This window comes from Sus scrofa, chromosome 1 (assembly GCF_000003025.6).
Source record: "Sus scrofa isolate TJ Tabasco breed Duroc chromosome 1, Sscrofa11.1, whole genome shotgun sequence".
Taxonomy (NCBI): Eukaryota; Metazoa; Chordata; class Mammalia; order Artiodactyla; family Suidae; genus Sus; species Sus scrofa.
In genome coordinates, this window is record NC_010443.5 from 253,339,244 (window position 1) to 253,359,201 (window position 19,958).

Below are 19,958 nucleotides of genomic sequence, written 5' to 3' on the forward strand. Positions count from 1 at the left end.
TGGAATGGCTCCATGAGTGCCTCAGTTAGTATTTATAGAAAAATTCGTTGGGATTAAATGCAATGTTACTGCATTGATTTCATGCTCGAAATATTGTTCCCTACTGTATTTATTCTAATAATGTATACTTGATAGGAATTTCATTTTCTTAAAGTGTTCTCTCTTAGGAATTTTCTGTTACTGAATATGATTCAAAGATATAGTTCTCTAAAGAAGGGAAGAGCCACAACATTATCCATCGCCTGTACTTTAATGTTTTTTAAGTGTGTGGGGGAGGAACACAACAAAAGAAGGGGAATGGCAAATTGTTTTTAATGCCTTTTGTTTTTGTTTCCAGCCTATTCTACTAAGCTCAACAAATTTCCTGTATTTAATATTAACGATGACTTGAACGATCTGTGTACCAGTGCAGTGAGCCCCAATACTACCAAGGCCACACGGTATGCCCTGAATGTGTGGCGATATTGGTGCATGACCAATGGGCTCAAAGATCACACAGACATCACCAAGGTAAGAAACTCTTTAAGTTTACTACTGCTTTCAGCCAACGTCATGTGCCAGGCACCAGGCTAAGTGTTGTGGGAACACAGCACAGGTGCTTTCTACCCGAGGAAACTTTGATAGACCATAAAAAAGAAAGAAAAATATCTACACATCAAAGTACAATTTAATAAGTGGTCTTTGAATGTATGGATCAGAAATGCTAAAAAAAATCAGATGGATAGATTAATTTCAGGTTGGTGAGACTAACAAAGGAACTGATATTTAAACCATTATTTTGAGGAGGAGGCAGAATTTCAACAGAATTGAATGAAAACAAAAGTCTTCTGGGCCGAATTAAGGAAGAGTAAAATTTGGAGGGATAGACTCTTGCCTGCAGCAGAGGCTTCATATATGGGGATAGTGAACCCTAGCACTAAATTTTGATAACCCTTAAATGCCAAGCTGAAATCGTTCAGTTTTGTTTTGTTTTTGTGTTTATTTGTAAGGAGAGACTTTATTTGAAGGATTATTGCAGAGACAGCAGAGAAGGGACTATCATAACAGGGTGAGCGCTCTGACTGTAAGATCTGCAAATATCTTAAGGCTGAGGTGAAAGGGAAACACATTTTTTTCGAACAGGAAGGATCAAAAGAAAAGGGATATGTTAGAGAAATTAGTTGGAAGTGATGAGCAAAAATCTATTTAATGTTCTTGGTCCTCGATTTCCCCAGTTGTAAAATGAGCCCTTGAAAGGGCTTCCAACTTGAAATGTTTGAGGTCGGTGAAGAGAAGGAAGAATTCTTGAACATGTAGAGACAGAACAGAAAGATGTTGTATTTTGACTTGGCTATGTTGAGTCTAAGTCATAAAGTCGTCTACCAGGTGGATATGCTGAATAAGCATCTGGAAATGTGGGATCTAAAACACAGGGGGAGATGTGAAAGCCGGAAGTGGAGATTCAGAGGTATTACAAAGAAAAGTTGGCATTGAGGCCCAAGGGCAGCTGACATCTCCAAGTTTGGATGCTGTGTTTAGAGCCCCAACGAGAGATGAAATAGGAAATCCAGGTTTCTACTTCTGCCAGGATGGTGCACTAGATGCTGTGGGGGGGCCTTTGTGCCATGCTTTGCAGAAAGAAGGGGAACCAGCCACAGGGCTGAAACTGGAGCAGTAAGCACATAAGAAAGGTAAGGCGCCCCCTGAGGGTTTATGTTAGATCGGAAAGGAGGAGCCAGGGAGCTACACTCAAGAATCCTGGATTGAGGAGAAGACCCTGAAACGGTCTGAAGAAATTCTAGGTCAGTACCGTACTCTGGCTCTTCGCAGAGTCATATATTAATAATCTTTGGAAACATCCAAAATGTAGAAGCTCAGGTTTTTCACAGATTTAAAAAAAAAAATTTATGAGCCACTCAAGGAAGTAAATCACGATGAATAAGGATAAATAGAAACAACAAAGAACAGATTTAGACACCAAGGACTTTAGAGAGTAGATTATAGACTAAGTACGTATGAAATGTTGTTGACGGAGTTCCCATTGTGGCTCAGCGGAAAATGAACCTGACTAGTATCTATGAGGATACGGTGTGGACTCGCTCCGTGGGTTAAGGATCTGGCATTGCCATAAGCTATGGTGTAGGTTGCATTTGCGGCTCGGATATGGAGTTGCTGTGGCTGTGGCCCAGGCTGGCAGCTGCAGCTCCAATTCAACCTCTAGCCTGGGAACCTCCATATGCTGCGAGTGCAGCCCTTATTAAAAAAAAAAAAGAAAGAAAGAAAAAGAAAAAGAAAAAAAAAAGCTGCAAAGGAAATGTTTGTTGAAGGAATGAAAAGAATTATAAAAATGATCAAGCAGCAACACATCAACTGAAATGATCCAGCAAATCTGAAAATAATTGAGGGAATTCCCACTATGGCTCAGCAGAAACGAACCTGACTAACATCCATGCGGATAGAGCTTCGATCCCTGGCCTTGCCCAGTGGGTTAATGATCTGGCGTTGCCTCAAGCTGCAGTGTAGATCGCAGATGCTGCTTGGATCTGGCACTCCTGTGGCCATGGCGTAGGCTGGCAGCTGTAGCTCCAATTCAACCCCTAGCCTGGGAACTTCTATAAGCTGAACCTGCAGCCCTAAAAAGAAAAAAAGAGAGAAAAGGAAAAAAAGAAAAAGAAAGAAAAATTGAAATTCCCACTTGTGGCCACAAGGGAATAGAAGGGTCCAGAATTACCCTCCTGCTGTAACAACTAGAAAACTGGGCAACTCAATTGTTGTATATGAAACAACTCTTCCAACAGAACAGGCAGCACAGGAGTTGATCCCTAAGATGAATGCTACCACCTCTCAGGCTTCTGCCTGGAGGCAGTTTCTAAACTGCAGCGAAGGGAGAGGAACCCAAACGGAGCCTAGCAGTCTTGCTGAGTTGAGGGGAGAGAGAAATCAGAGCTTGGGGGAGCTGAGAACACTAGTAGAAGTTACAAAAATTCATTGAAATGATAGGACAAATCCAGAATTTAATAATATAAAATTTATAATTTTGAGCATCCAGTCAAATATTACTATACAGAGCAAGGTGTGAGAACATATAACCCGTAACCAGGAGAAAAATGAGTTAAGTCATTCACTTCCAGCCAGTTTGAAGGGGCAGATTTACTCTCCTGCCAGAAACAACCAAAAAATAGACCAATGGTAGAACTGATGTTTTGCAAGGTACTATATATAGCACCCAAAGAGGAACAGTGATCTCTGAGAGATGGGAAACAAGGTGAGCCTTACCCATGCCCCCGGCTTGCTGCTCTGAGAGAGTCTCCAGGGCTGTGGTGCAGGGAGGGAACATAACATCTAGGCAGAGCCCAGCAGACTTGCTAAATTGAAGAAAATGGAGCTGAGAGTCCAGAGAGACCCACGTGGCTAGAATTGTCATAGCAGACTATTCAAACGTAGAGAGGTACACAGGAAAAGAACCCGAGGGAACTGAAGGTAGTCCCGCTCAAATATTCAGCTGAGTGCTGATCAGCATCTGCCTGGGAAACTAGCTGAGGCTGGCAAAAAACAAAACAAAACAAAAACAACCCCGAAAGAGTTAGAGGTAATAGTCACTGGAACTCACATGGAGCTGGAAATACTTCCTCTTCCCATCAGCCAGACGGGAAAACCTCGGGATTCATGGGGTAGAGTGTTCAGAAAGATCTTGCATCAGATGTGGAGAATAATTAGCCATAGACTGAGCTTGGCTCTAATTCCACCCAGCAAACCTTAAAAGCAAGACCCAGATAGATGAAAAGTTGCTGTATATCACTGATCGTCAGGAAAATGCAAATCAAAACCACAATGAAATGTCACCTCACATCTCTTAGAATGGCTGTTATCAAAAGACAAGAGATAACAAGTGGTGGTGATAATGTGGAGAAAAGGAAACCCTTGTGTGCTGTTGGTGGGAATGTACATTTGTGCAGCCTCTATGGAAAACGAGTATGGAGGTTCCTTGAAAAATTAAAAATAGAACTACCATATGATCCTTTATCTAAAGGAAATGAAAACACTAACTTGAAAAGGTATTTACACCCTCATGTTCATTGCAGCCTTATTTACGATAGCCAAGACATAGAAGCAACCTAAGTGTCCACAGATGAACGAACAAATAAAGAATATGCAGTATATTGTATGTATGTGTATTGTATTGTGTGTATGTGTGTGTGTGTGTGTATTCCATACAATGGAATATTATTCAGCCATAAGAAGAAGGAAATATTGCCATTTGCAACAACATGGTTTGACCTTGAGGGCATTTTTCTAAGTGAAATAAGTCTGACAGAGAAAGACAAATACCACTCGATCTCACTTATATGTGGAATCTTAAAAAAACAAAAAACCTTAGAGATGCAGAGAACAGATTGGTGGCCACCAAAGGTTGGGGGTGAAGGATGGCGAAATAGATAACAGCAGTCAAAAGGCCTGTGGATATGATGTATAGCTTAGTGGCTATGTTTAATAATGCTGTACTGTATGTTTGAAAATTGCTGAGAGTAAGTCTTAAAATGCTCATTACAAGAAAAAAATTTTTTAACCATTTGCGGTGATGGTTGTTGACTAGACTTTTCAGTGTATACAAATATCGAATTGTTATGATGAAATTAATATGATGTAAGTTAATTATATCTCAATTTAAAAAAAAAATTAGGGAGTTCCTGTTGTGGATCAGTGGGTTACGAACCTGACTAGTATTATGAGGATGCAGGTTCAATCCCTAGCCTTGCCCGTTGGGTTAGGGATCTGGCATTGCCGTGAGCTGTGATGAAGGTTGCAGACATGGCTTGGATCCCACATTGCTATGGCTGTGGTGTAGGTTGGCAACTGCGGCTCCAGTTCAACCCCTAGAGCAGGAACTTCCATGTGCTGAGGGTGTGGCCCTAAAAAGCAAAAAAATAAAAATAAAGGCCAAACCCAAAAGGATTAAACAGTTTTCAAGTACTTAACTGTGTCCGACAATAAACCTTAAGAATATTTCTGGGGAGTTCCCATTGTGGCTCAGTGGTTAACGAATCCGACTAGGAACCATGAGGACGCGAGTTTGATCCCTGGCCTTGCTCAGTGGGTTGGGGATCCGGAGTTGCCATGAGCTGTGGTATAGGTTGCAGACATGGCTCAGATCCTGCATTGCTGTGGCTGTGGCATAGGCAGTAGCTTCGATTCGACCCCTAGCCTGGGAACCTCCATATGCTATGGGTGCAGCCAAAAAAAAAAACAAAAAACAAAAAAGAATATATATGGGAATATAAGAATACCCAGAACCCCAAAAATTAAATTCACAATGTCTGGTAGCTAAAAAATTATCAGACATGCGAAAAAGCAATAAAATAGATCACTTAGGAGTTCCTGTCATGGCTCAGTGGAAACAAATCTAACATCCATGAGGATGCCGGTTTGATCCCTGGCCTTGCTCAGCAGGTTAACGATCTGGTGTTTCCGAGAGCTATGGTGTGAGTAGCAAACACAGCTCAGATCCCTTGTTGCTGTGGCTGGGGTGTAGACTGGCACCTACAGCTAAAATTTGACTTCTAGTCTGGGAACCTCCATATGCCGTGGGTGCGGCCCTAAAAAGACTATATATGTGTGTGTGTGTGTGTGTGTGTGTGTGTGTGTGTGTGTGTGTGTGTGTGTGTGTGTGTGTGTGTGTGTGTGTGTGTGTGTATATGTGTGTGTGTATATATATATATGTGTGTGTGTGTGTGTGTGTGTGTATATATATACATATATATATATATATATATATAATTTAAGGATGAATCAATCAAAACCCAGAACTGACAGATTTTAGAATTAGTAGGAAAGAATATTAAAGAGTTATCATTGGAGTTCTCGTTGTGGCTCAGTGGTTAACGAATCCAACTAGGAACCATGAGGTTGCAGGTTCGATCCCTGGCCTTGCTCAGTGGATTAAGGATCCAGTGTTGCCATGAGCTGTGGTGTAGGTCACAGATGAGGCTCGGATCCCACGTTGCTGTGGCTCTGGCGAAGGCTGGCGGCTACAGCTCCAATTGGACCCCTAGCCTGGGAACCTCCATATGCCGTGGGAGCAGCCCAAGAAATGGCAAAAAGACAAAAAAAAAAAAAGAGTTATCATGAAGAAGATAAGCACATGAAAAGATGCTCAACTTCATTAGACACCAGGGAACTGCAAATTGAAACCACATGAGATTCTACTTCACATGCAGTAGGAAGACTAGAATTTAAAAAAAAAAATAGATAATAACAAGTGTTGATGAGGATGTGGAGAAATTGGAACCTTCATACACTGCTTGTGGGAATAGAAAATGATGCAACTGCTTTGAAAGTCCGGCAGTTCCCCAAAAGTTAAACATAAACATAAAGTTACTCTTTCATCTGGAAATTCCACTCCTAGGCATATACTAAAAAAACTTAAAACATTTACCTATACAAAAACTTGTACACAGGAGTTCCCGTCGTGGTGCAGCAGAAACAAATCCAACTAGTATCCTTAAGGATGCGGGTTCGATCCCTGGTCTTGCTCTGTGGGTTAAGGATCCAGCATTGCTGTGAACTGTGGTGTACTTCGCAGACACAGCTTGGATCCCGAGTTGCTGTGGCTGTGGTGTAGGCTGGTAGCTGTAGCTCCAATTTGACCCTTAGCCTGGGAACCTCCATAGGCTGTGGGTGTGGCCCTAAAAAGCAAAAAAACTTGTACACAAATATTTGTCGTAGCATTATTCTCAATAGCCAAATGTCCATCAGCAGATGAATGGATAAACAAAATGTTGGATATCCATACAATGGAATATTATTTGGCAATAAAAAGAAATGAAATTGATATAAACTTCCAGCATGGATGACCCTTGAAAATGTTATGCTCAGTGAAGTCACTCAGTCACAGAAGAACAAATATGTTCCATTTATGTAAGGTACCTAAACAAATACCTTCCATTTATGTAAGGTACGTAAAATAGGCAAGTTCACAGGGACAGAGAGTGTAAGAGAGGTTCCCAGGGCTGGCGGGGAGGAGGAAATGTGGAGTTACTGTTTAATGCGTACAGTTTCTCTTTGCAATGATGAAAAAGTTCCGGCAATAAGTGTAGTGATGGTTGCACAACATTGTAAATACACTTAAGGCGACTGAATTGTACACCTGTAAATGGTTAAGATGGCAAGTTTTATATTATGTGCAGTTAATCATAATTTTAAAAATCAATAAAAATGTAACAATTTCACCTTTACGGATAATGGTGAAAAATTCGTCTTTTCTCACAGACGCCCATCGCCATTTCTTCAGCCCCCAACCTTAACCTTTTCTAGGCCTGAGGGTCTTGTTGTCCAGACGGTGTGACGTCACTGTGAGGACAGTTCTCCGTCACTGGAAAACTTTTCACTTCCCTGCAGGAACCCATGAAAAGAGCCCCATTTCTCCACAACCTCCATGGCTTAGGTAGCATACCCACCCTCCCCAGGTAGTGAAAACGTCTTGACGGTGCAGGCGATGCACCTTATCATCACTCCTGGGGACCATAGTGGACACAGAGGAAGATGGGTTTCAATCCTCTGTCTCACATGGGCCCCTTCAATGTTTTTAATGTTCAATTCTTAAGAAAGAGGCCACTCTCTTAGGAATTCAGCCAATATTTAGGTAAAAGAGGAATCGTGGTCTCGGGGTCCATATTCTTTAATCTCACTTTCTTGGTCTCAGTGCAGGTGTCTTTAAAGAGAAGATACAGGAGTTCCCGTTGTGGCGCAGTGGTTAACAAATCCGACTAGGAACCAAAAGGTTGTGGGTTTGATCCCTGGCCTTGCTCAGTGGGTTGAGGATCCCACGTTGCTGTGGCTGTGGTATAGGCCGGCAGCTACAGCTCCGATTAGACCCCCTAGCCTGGGAACCTCCATATGCCACATGGGTGCAGCACTGAAAAGACAAAAGACCCCCCCAAAAAAAAAAAATCTGAAACCATCTTTATTTGGATGTCGTGGTTATTGGGAAATTATTTTAACTGGTTTTTACTGGTATATAAGAAAGCTATTGCTTCTTTTTTTTAGGGCCATGTCTGGGGCACGTGGAAGTTCCCAAACTAGGGGTCAAATCGTAGCTGCAGCTGCCGACAATTGCCACAGCCACAGCATCACCAGATCTGAGGCACGTCTGCGACCTACACTGCAGCTCACAGCAATGACGGATCCCTAACCCAATGAGCGAGGCCAGGGATCAAACCCACTCTCATGGATAATAGTTGGGTTCATTACCATTAAGCCACAGTGGGAACTCCCTGTTGCTTTTTATATTTTGTATGTAGCTACCCTACTTTTCCTGATGGCTTTTCAACTGAATTTCTTGAAGTTTCCTAGACCAACAATAAGATTATCAGAAAACAATTACATTTTGTCTTTTTCCTTTTCTATATGCATATATACATACGTGTGTGTGTGTGTAATTTCTTTTTCTTATCTTACCTGTTTGACCAGAATCTCCAGAGCCGTGTTATATGATAGCAAGGATATTCAGCATTCTCATCCTATTCCTGACTTCCTAAAAAAGGTTCTAATGTTTTGTTCTTGGGTATAATTTTTATAGTTCATGTCTATAAAATACTCTTCATTGTAGTAAGAGGATTTTTTTTCCCTCCTAATCTATATTTAATTTGACTTTTTTTTTTTTTTGGTCTTTTTGTCTTTTTAAGGCTGCACCCATGGCATATAGAGGTTTCCAGGCTAGGGGTCCAATCAGAGCTATAGCCACTGGCCTACACCAGGGCCACAGCAACCCAGGATCCAAGCTACGTCTGTGACCTACACAGCCCACAGCAACGTCACATCCTTAACCCATCCGTGTCCTCATGAATGCTATTCGGGTTCGTTAACCACTGAGCCACAACAGCAACTCCTAATTTGAATTTTTAAAAATTTGAAATGGATAGCACATTCTTTGTAATAATTTTTCAGTAATTATCAAGTTCATATTATTTTTCCTTAATATATGAATATGTCATATTAAGGTATCTGTCAGTATTGACTCACCCTTACCCTTGGCAGCAGTCCCTACTGGTCTTAATGTACATTGCTTTCCTGCAGTTCTGAACTTGATGTGACAACCTGGACAGCCCTAGTTTTGCTGGTACCGTGTTAACTGCTACTTGTGCATATCAGAGCCATGTCCTCGCTTGCATGGTTCTAACATGTATGCATTTTGTTAACCATAGCGCTGTGAAAAATGAAAATCAACAGTATTTTATTTAGGGAAGTTTGCATTTACATTCATATACTTTGTTTTTTGGCATAATGTCAGATTTGGTTAGAAGAAAATGAAGAACCCTTCTTTTTCCTATGCTCCGAAAGTGTTCAAATACAAAAGAAAAGCTGAATCAATTCTATAACACCATCTCTTTCTGAGTAATATACAATCTTTTCACTCAGTTCTCTTGTGTGGGACTCTTCAGATCTTTTACCTCTTATTGAACCAACTGTGGTAACTTATATTTTGCTAGAAAATTGTTCAGGCCATTTAGATTTTCAAATTCATATGCATAAAGTTTTTGATATTCTTTCATATCCCTTATTCATTTTCTGTGCTTATAGTCTTTCTCATTCCTAAGATTGCTTATGTGTATATTTCCTTTCCTCTTCTTTCTCTCTCTCTCTTCCTGTCAGATTTGCTAGAAGTTCGTCCACTTTATTGGTCTTTTGAAAGATTATGCATTTTGGAGTTCTCGTTGTTGCTCAGTGGGTTAAAAAACAACATAGTGCCCATAAGGATGCAGGTTTGATCTCTGGCCTTGCTCAGTGAGCAAAGGATCTGGCCTTGCCGCAAGCTACAGGGTAGGTTGCAGATGCACCTCAGATTCAGTGTTGCCATTGCCATGGCTGTGACATAGGCCTTCAGTGGCTGCTCCAATTCGACCTCTAGCCTAGGAACTTTTATTAACCACAGGAGTGGCCATAAAAAGAAAAAAGAAAAAAAAAAGGATTACATATTTTCATTTTTTAATAAAAATTATATCTTATTTTAAAATTTAAAAAAAATTGGGCCACACCTACAGCATGCTGAAGTTCCTGGGCCAGGGACTGAACCCAAGCCACAGCAGTGACAATTCCGAATCCTTAAGTACTAGGCCACCAGGCACCTCTGTGTATTTTCATTTTTTATCTATTTCCATTTCTGTCTTTTCCAGTTCATTCATTTATGTTTTATTTTTATTGATTCACTCTCCTATTTTTGAATTTGGCTTACTTTTTCTAGCCTTTTGGGCTGAATAATATTTGCTCATTTTCAGTCAAGTTGTGTAGCAAAGTCATTCAAGACCGTGATGTTGTTGGAGTGTATTTAAGCAACATTTCACACATTGTGAGATGTAATGTTTTCATTTTGGCTCACTTTTCATCTATAATTCAGTTTTTATTTTCTCCTTGACCCACGGGCTATTAGAAGAATGAATGTTACCTGTATAGTTTCTCCTTTTAAATCATTTTTTTATTGACACTATCTTTTGTCCTAGGATATGTATTCAGCCTTAAATTCACTATGCGCGATCTGGTTTTATCTTTAGAGATCCCTTGTGAAAGTAAAGCTTTCTTACCAGCCAATCTTCCTTCTCCTCCTACCATACCTAAATGAGGAGTGCGCAATAATTGTCCGCATAATCATTGCCTTTTTCCACATCTTTTGGACAAACACTGATATTAAATCCACATGGACCATTAAGCCAGAGATATCTCCAGACCTATTCAGATAAATTCAAGTGAAAAGTCAAGGCGCATTAACTTGCTCCGCAAAGTGTCGGTGGTTTTTCCCTGTAGCACCACGTTTCATACCAGCAGTGCCAAACAGAGGAAGAGAGACCAAGGAAGTCAATGCTGGAAAGGATCTAAGGTTGATTAGTTTAGTTCAGGAATTCTGCAGAGAGGATGGTTGGATTTTGTTGAAGGGAAGAGAAGGAAACGGTTTGCTAGAAAAGAGAAGAAAGCGCTTTCTAGGGAGAAATAGTGAAGATGACAAAGCCCAACAAGAAAAAGAGTAATTATTATATATCTGTATCCATACCTGTATATGTATGTTACGTGTGTGTTCATTCCTATCTTGCACGTCCGCTGCTGTATTTAAGCATCACAGTAATTCTTTGCGAAGGTATGACGCTTATCTTCCGTTTCGCTGCTTGAAACATCGATGTTTAAAGAGACTGTGTGGAGCCGAGCGTGGCGCTTGAAGTTCACTGTTTTGTCCGCTGTGTGGCGCTAAGGAGCCAGCCCTCTAGAGGGCTGTCCGCCGTACAGCCTCAGTGAGGATCGGGACAGGAAGGAGGGGTCTGGCTACTCGGGTGTCCTCAAGTGTGTAACCTCAGTGTTTGTCTCCTTTGAGATCCCTGCAGTGAAGTTGAACGAGCTGCTCGAGAACTTTTACGTCACCGTGAAGAAGAGTGACGGCTCAGACTTCCTGGCCACGTCGCTCCATGCCATCCGCCGAGGCCTGGACCGCATCCTGAAGAATGCGGGTGTGGGCTTCTCCATCACCAGCAGCACCTTCAGCTCTTCCACCAAGAAACTCAAGGAGAAGCTGTGGGTGCTGAGCAAGGCGGGGATGTCGGGCGCCCGTTCTCGCAACATCGTCTACTTCTCCCTTTCGGACGAGGAGGAGATGTGGCAGGCAGGGTGTCTGGGGGATGACAGCCCCATCACGCTCCTGTCCACCGTGGTCAAGTACAACAGCCAGTACCTGAACATGCGGACGCTGCAGGAGCATGCGGACCTGATGTACGGCGACATCGAGCTGCTCAAAGACCCGCAGAACCAGCCCTATTTTGCCCGGACAGACAGTGTCAAGCGGGAGAGTCGGAGTGGTTCCACCAGAGTGTGTCACGGGAAGATCTACCACGAGCACTCCAGGGGACACAAGCAGTGCCCTTACTGCCTCCTCTACAAGTACATGTACATCCACCGGCCGCCCACCCAGATGGACGCCAAGTCCCCTTTCTACCTTACCGCCAGGAAAGAGGCCACCGACCTGGGCAGCGTGTGGTACGAGGACCAGAGGATGGGACTGCGGTCTCTTCGGGGGATTGTCCCGAACTTGGCCAAGAAGGTCAAGCTGGAAAACTGTGAGAACTTCACCTTCGTCTCATTCACTCAGGTCTCCAGGAGGCTTGGCTCCCACAGCTGCTGCCAGTGAGTCTCCCGCTGCCCGGCTCATCTGGTAGCCGAGCGTTCCCTCCACAGCCACGGCCACAGCTCCGAGGCACCAGGGGACGACCGTGACTTCATGGTCAGGCTGGTCCCTGTCTGTGTGACTTCCTCCCCTTTGACCTTGGGTTTGTTTGTTTGTTTGTTTGTTAACTGAAAGTAGATGAGTGACTATTTAGGATATTTTATCCAAATGTGTATCACCTTCGTTAAATTATAGAGTCTAATACAATGTATAAATTGCCACGTACATAAGAGTGGGGAAATTCATTTTATCTAGTGCCTTTTTAGCACAGATTTTCTCAAAAAGAAAAAAGAAAAAAAAAAAAGAAAACTGTTTAAGTAGTCATTTAAAAAAAAAAATCCCAGTAGCCTCGTAGCTTTAGAACGTTATGAAGATTATAAACCCTTTGTTGAATTACACTCACAGTGAGGAACTAAGAAGAGAGGGGCAGACATGTTAACCATTTTTCCAGGAGAAAAATTGCACTTGGCACTCCTCTTTATGTTTGGTTGACGGATGACTGGGTCCCGCAGAGCCAGCAGCCTTGCTTGATGGCAGGTCCTAGAGCCCCACTCATTCATGCTGACAGGAAGGCGGGGGCTGCTCTGGCTGGTCCCAGCACAGGGAGGAACTGCATCAGTAGAGACAGTTTGATGAAAAAAGATTAACGCGCCAAATGATGTCTGTGAGAACAAGGTTTCCAATCAACTGGACAGTTTGTACCATGAGGGAATTTCCAGCAGTGAGAGAAAGTGGCTTGGAAAAGTGGTCTGTGATCAAAACGTGAAAAACCTCCTGAAGCAGAAGTGCCTACGTTTTCTTTCTCATCATCGTGTGAAAGCCGTTTTCATCTAAACATTTTTTAGAGGGTTTTTTTTTTTTTTTTCCTGAATCTGTTCTTTGGGTTATGCAGTTTTTCTATCAGGATATAGCACTGGATCTGTAAACCAACTAGAGGTAATTTTCAGGCTTAACCAGGAAAACCCAACAAAACAAGCTGCAAAGAAACCAAATCCCAAATGTGTTTCTTAAAGAGTTTTGGAGATATTTTTGTCAAAGTGTGACTTTTTCAGCCACAAGAGACGTCATCATTTTAGGTTGGCACCAGTGCTTGGGACATGACGATGTAGACAAACTCCCAGGTAAGCACACCCAGCGTGAAGGACACGGTTGTAAAAAATCAGAGCATGATGATAGGTTACTGATGGGGTTTGAAGTCATTTCACTCAGGAGAGAGTCAACCTGAGCACATGTTACTGGAACACTAACAGAATGTTCTGATGACTGCTCTGAATGATAAGTGAAAAAGGAACCCAAAGAGTACTAAGTAATAGTAATAATGTCTAGGGAATCTTTATTTTGTATCTGAGGAAAGACTGCTACAAACTTTATACCATTTGGATCCTGTGTGTGCTTTCTAATCCACAATTAAAATTCCAGTATACATTTGTTTTGCAGGAATCCTAAAATCAGTCTGATTTCTTTTTCAAAACATTATTTTAGTATTTATTTGATTAATTGTTTTTAAAAGTCATTCACTGGTCCTTGAAATCTGTAATCCTTCCTTTACCAGAGAAGATTCAACCAATGCTGCCTTAAGGTTTAATGTGGTTCCCTTTTTAGTTGCTGCACATTTATAATTTTGTTTCCTAGTTGATCTCTTCTGACTATAGATTAATTTTGATATGTCTCCGTTTATATATAAAGAACAGGTCATATTTAATAATGAGTGTTATGACGTGCTATTGCGTACAATTCTGTTGTGGTTTCCTATAGGGATTTTAGGGTTTTGATTAAAAAAAGATACAAAACACTAGGTATAGTTTCTTCGGTTGCTGAAAACCCAAAGGAAACTTCGTTTGTGGAAAGCAAGTGGTCATTTTTCTTGTCAGTACTTCACTTAAACAGAAGTGTAACCTATGTGAATATTGGGCAGCGTCTGCAGCCTCAGTAATAAAACCTCCATTTTTATTTTAAGTAGATTCAAAAAGAAATTGCCATTAGGTATCACTAGGGTCTTTTCAGATTTTAACATTTCCACAGTAGCAATAACGAATCCAGAGGCAGTAATCTTTCTGTTGATAGAGCTGAATAACAGCCTCTGCCTCAAATGTGCCGCTTATCACCTCTTTGATGTACTTTGAATCCTCAGAGTTCTGAAGTGAATGCTTATAATAAAAGGTCAAAAGGTAGACTCTCCAGCGATACCTGGTGGAAGGGAAGCACCGCATCTCAGCATCCTAAATGCCGTTCACTGCATGCCTCCTTGGGGAATGGGAGTGAGGAAGAGAACACACCTATCACGTGCTGCTCTGTGCTGCCCATTGTACGAGATACTTTGTCTGTTACATATTTGTGTGTAAATATTTGCATGTGTATGCACACACACACTTTAAGTACATATGTGGTAACATTCAGCAACCTGCTACCGTGGCAGAGCGCCTATCCGTCTATAAGGCTGTGTCTGTGCGCTGAGGATCAGAAGGGGCCAGAGTAGCTGGTTCCGGTTGGTCTTCAGAGCCACGGCAGGTGTTCTGTCTTTCCCCCCAGCTCTAAACCATACCCACTGGGGACTCCAGGAGTCTGACCCAGGAGAGAGGAGGATCTGAAGGGAAGAAACAGAGAGGTTAAGAGTATCTTCTCCACTTACCTTTAGTTTGGGGCTTTTTTTTTTTGCTCAAAAGTGGGAATGAATTTCAGGAGTGGGCGTGTTTACCGATGCACAAGTTGCCAAGGCTCTGCGTCGGGAACGGTGGCTGCAGGTGTGATGGGAGGACCTGTGGGTGAGCTCTCACCCGCAGCACCTTCTGCTTCTGCTCTCAAGGAGCCCTGCTTGCTTGGTACCTCCTCCCCTGAATCTAGCAGCTCTCCCCTTGGAAGCTGATTCCGGCTCAGATGGGGTATCAGCCCGAGGGGTATGAGTCAATGAAACGCAAAGGCTTTATTTAGCACAGCACTAGGCACATAGTAATTATGCAATAAATCTTAGCTATTTGAGTTACAACCTTTGGTAAAGGGAATAATATTATTCAACCAATCTGCATTACACCACTTCTTTCTTCCATTATGGAGCTTGTCTCTCCTTTAAACTGTTAAACTTGAAGAGGGAAACCAAACCTGATAATCTGGTCACGTTTATACACCCATAAATTCTACCTCCAACACATCCAAGCCCTGATACCTCAAGATATAAGCAGAAACCACTAAAGAATAGAGAAGAGCCCCAAGAGGCTCTATGAGAAAGCTTTCCCATTTTGTAGGGTGTTTGCTAAGGGGAGTACTGTGGGAAAACCTAACCAAAGCTGTTGAAGACATGGGCTCCTCGGTTATGTGGCATCCCCCAGTTTTCCTGGGGCTACGTGCTGTATTACCCTGCCCTGACTGGTAAATGGTGTTTGTAGAAATGTGAAATCCTGATACTGCGATTTTTATTCTAATTCAGCCTTACTAAAGGCATCAAGCGCTATACCCACCCTATCGGCCTGTTCATGGACAGCTGTTGAGAGAACCTGAGTAAAACAATCCCTCCTGGAGACGCAGAAGCCTCCGGCTATAGAAGAGAGATCACCAGACTGGCAGCGCCTCCGCTGCTCCCTTGGCAGAGGCTGGGCTCACTCTCCGGAGCTGCCAAGTGAGGTCACTGGAACGAGATCGTTTCCACAGTGAGCAGTGTTACACTCTTGCCATTCCTCAAGGCCATTTAGTTACGAAGTGGCAAAACTAGGAGGCAGAATTCCCATTTCCTCAGACTCATCTGATGAATCTCCTAAATCAGTGCTTCTTGCTATCCTGGAACGCTTTCGCTAGGAACGACAATTTTCTTGAATTTTCAAGTTTCCCTCCTAAAGTTATTTTGCTGTCTCTACAGGCAGCCAAATGTTGATTGTTTTTCTCTGGTTAGGCTGACGCTAACCACATGGTTGCCGCTTAAATAAACCGAATGTTTAAATATTATGCTTATCAAACACGCATCCCTTTGCTGCTTTTATTGAAGTCTGGATGGCTCTCCGTTTTTGAGCTACTACCCAGTTACCTTTAGGCATCATGAAAGGCAAACAGAGAAGGCCTCAAAGAAGAGGTCCCTCCTTTTCTCTACAGGAGCTCTCATTTAGTCTAAGTGAAGGCCCACACGCATTTAGAAACTGTTAGCAAGCAGCCCTGAACTGAAGAATACATTAAAAGTTTCAAATTCATTTTTCTCATGAAATGTTTTTGCTTTGGGGGTGAATTTTTTTTTGGGGGGGGGCCTACATCCACAGCATATGGAAGTTCCCAACCTAGAGATCCAATCTAAGCCACAGCTGCAACCTACGCTATCGTGGCAGCAACGCCTGCCCCTTCACCCTGTGCCACAGCGAGAGCTCCTGGGGTGAATTTTTAACGCTCTGTATTAAAAGAAAAACCATACATTTGTGTAGGCAGTGTGCTTAGGTAAAAATCCTTGGCGTGCTTTCCCATAAAAATGATCACCTTCACAAAAACATGAGGGAGGGGAGAGATTGGTGGTGACCTAAGAAATGCCCTTTCTGAAAGAACAGGAGGCTGAGTGGGGTGAAAAACTAGCTTATCTCTGGAAATTCCTCTGTTTCCACATAGCCTGACATCACCGGATTTCCCAAAGCTCCTTTGAGGGGGGCCGCCCATCCTTCTGGCAAAGTTGGCCTTTGATGATGACAAGTTGGAGCTCTTCTAGTTCTTTATAGGCAAAGAAATCCAGACACGTTCCTTATATTTTCACTGTTGATCAGAATCAGATTTTTACGCTCAATCAAAGTGCATTCATATTGAAGTTAATAACTCCAGGACATTTTATAAGACCCCCCCCCAAAAAAAATCACTGGATTATATGTAGATGCATATTGCTTCCATTATTATTAATAGCAATTAGGTAGTTCCTGCTGCCCCACTGAGATGAGACTAGGCTCCTAAATACTTTATGGTCAGTATACCTGATTCAATTAATTTACATGTCACCGTAGTTACGAATTCGTTCACATCGGTTTCTGGAAGATTCAGATTTGACTAACACTAAGTGTTAGCTCATAGCGCCCTTGTATTTTCATTTAATTCTCACAACAGCTCTGTAAGGTAGGTCTCATTATTCCCATTTTACTTGCTGAGAAACCAAGACTCAGAGAAGTTAAGTAAATTTCCCAAAGTCTCCCAGAGCTAACAAATTGGAGAACTTAGGTTTGAGTCCAGGTCTTCTGACTCCGAATCCAGTGATCAGACTGCCTTTTTAGTCCCAAAGAAGTCCATTTATCACAGAACTTTTAAAAAATTATGTCATTCGTTATATGTACTCTTGGAGTAATTTGATATATTGGCATTATTTAATAGTTCCTAGGAGTTCCTACTGCAGCGCAGTGGGTTAACAATAAAACTGCAAAGGTGGTTAGAATCCTGCGTTGCTTCAGCTGCAGCTCAGATTCACTCCCTGGCCAGGGAACTTCCATATGCTGTGGGTATAGCCATAAAAAAAAAATTCCTGGAGGAATTCCTGTCATGGCATGGGGGAAACGAACCCGACTAGGAACCATGAGGTTGCGGGTTTGATCCCTGGCCTCCATCAGTAGGTTAAGGATCCAGTGTTGTCATGAGCTGTGGTGTAGGTCGCAGACACAGCTCCGATCTGGCCTTGCTGTTCTTGTGACTGTAGCTGTAGCCAGCAGCTATAACTCCAATTAAACCCATAGCCTGGGAACCTCCATATGCTGTGGGTGTGGCCCTAAAAAGCAAAGGGGAAAAAAAAGTTCCTGGAAAGCCTGATGGCTTTCTATGAATGACTATGACATTTTCTGCCTACTGAGAACATTCTGTGTTTATTTAATAAAAACTTGTATTATCTATCATCTACCTTAGGGGCAGACGATCATGCCAGTTTATTCTAATTAAATTCAAGTCACTTACAAACTGCACCTGTTTTGACATTGGTATCGTTGCTTAAAATGTAAAGGACTTCCTATGACACAATTACATGCTCAGGGTTCTTACTTTTGCTTTTTAATTTTGATGTCAGAGGACTTTTATAATCTTTAGGCTAAAGCCCCCTCATAGCAAAATAATACTTATTTAGTCATTTGTTTTCTCTTCTTTCTCTTATCAGCACATGTTTTTCCATTTTGCAACTTAAAAAACAAGAGGTTCTAAGTTACTGTGAGAGAGCCCAGAGATATTAAAAGCCTATAAAAGATCAACAAGACAGTAAGTAGTAGATTTAGGACTAGGAAATTAATCCAGAATCTTTCCTCCATAACATAGCCGGGAAGTTTTGGATTTTTAAAAATTAATTAATGGAGCTGCATCTGGCGGAACATCTGACTAGCAAAAGCCTCCAGAGAGTGCCTGCCTTCCCAGAAAAGCACTCATCAAGATCCAGAAGAGGGCCAAATGTTCATTCTAGAATCTAGAAGGAATCAATACACTTTACAAGGCATTTGGAGTTGGAGGGAGGCAAAAGCTCTCAGGTCGTAGCTCACTGTTTTCTTGGTCTTCATGAGACAGAGGTTCTGTGACATAAACAATCTGAAAGACACTTGATACTTGTTCTCCGTAACCATGGCTGTCTCTTTGCTCAGAGCCCCGGAGCCAGAGAAATAACTGGCCGATCCCCTCTCTTAACCAGAAGCCACACTGGGAAGTGAAAGTGTCTTCTGTCATCCCCCCCCACCCCACCCCCCCCGCCTCCCCACCTTCCATCTCCTCACCCACCTCCTCTTCATTCGGTCCAGCTCAAAATCCTAGGGCTAAAACGTGGGCAGAAAGCAAAGAAGATCTATTAGAGACATAGAGCGTTCTGAGAAAAACACCCTTTAGATGAAGGCAGAAACAGTAAATAACCAAGTAGCACGGCATACAAATGTTGTGATTTTTTTCATGTATGGCTTTGGATCAGAAAACCAGGCACTAGGAAGGAAAAGGATGCCACTTCAATGGAAAAGTGTTAGATGAGAAATTATTCTTGGACATATGCACATCTCCTTACCATCAACCTCTGCATCCCCAGAAAGGGATCTGACAAACACGCAAGTGGACAGATAGTATAACCAAGGGTGATTCCTGGGTTTGAGAGGAAAGGACCACATTTAAAGATGAGTATAGAGAAAACAAAATGAGTCATTGAAAACGTGTGACTGAACCAGGGAAAATGAACAGCCTCCAGAACACTTGAAAATGAAAGTGGTGTATTGCAGGGAACAAACAAAAAAATATAGCATTGTCTCTGTCATAATTGAAGGAAGAGAAGAATTGCTTCTATCCAGCAATAGTGTATTATCTTAAAATGGGAATGGCTTAAGAGAAAAAGCAATATAATAAAATGGAAAAGAAGATAAATTAGGAAGAAGGATTTCGAGAGAGCTAAAGACACACTAGGAGATTAAAATCCACATTGGAAGCAAGAAAGAACAATATTGATGCTTAAAAAAAAAAAAAACTCAAGACAAAAAAATAAAAATTTTGGAGTTCCCGTCGTTGCTCAGTGGTTAACGAATCCAACCAGGAACCATGAGGTTTAGGGTTCGATCCCTGTCCTCGCTCAGTGGGTTGAGGATCCGGTGTTGCGGTGAGCTGTGGTGTAGGTCGCAGACGCGGCTCAGATCCCGTGTTGCTATGGCTCTGGTGTAGGCCAGCGGCTACAGCTCCAATTGGACCCCTAGCCTGGGAACCTCTGTAGGCTGCGGGAGCAGCCCTAGAAAAGACCAAAAGACAGTAATAATAATAAACACCTCGATGTACAGCACAAACTTGAGAGATTGTCTTTCTAATGTTCTCTCAAAGGAAAGGTGATGAAAATGAAGGGAAG

The 19,958-nt window shown here is 42.3% G+C and overlaps 1 protein-coding gene across 2 annotated transcripts in view; it reads left to right on the forward strand.

The window, feature by feature from the left end:
* KIAA1958 (KIAA1958 ortholog) overlaps nucleotides 1–19,586 on the forward strand; it is a 156,450-nt gene extending 136,864 nt beyond the window's left edge. For both annotated transcript variants that reach the window (XM_013993763.2, XM_003122070.5), the window contains 2 exons: nucleotides 338–510; nucleotides 11,333–19,586. In XM_013993763.2, coding sequence (XP_013849217.2) covers nucleotides 338–510; nucleotides 11,333–12,139 — 980 coding nt within the window. In that variant the 3' untranslated portion in view covers nucleotides 12,140–19,586. The remainder of the gene's footprint in view (nucleotides 1–337; nucleotides 511–11,332) is intronic.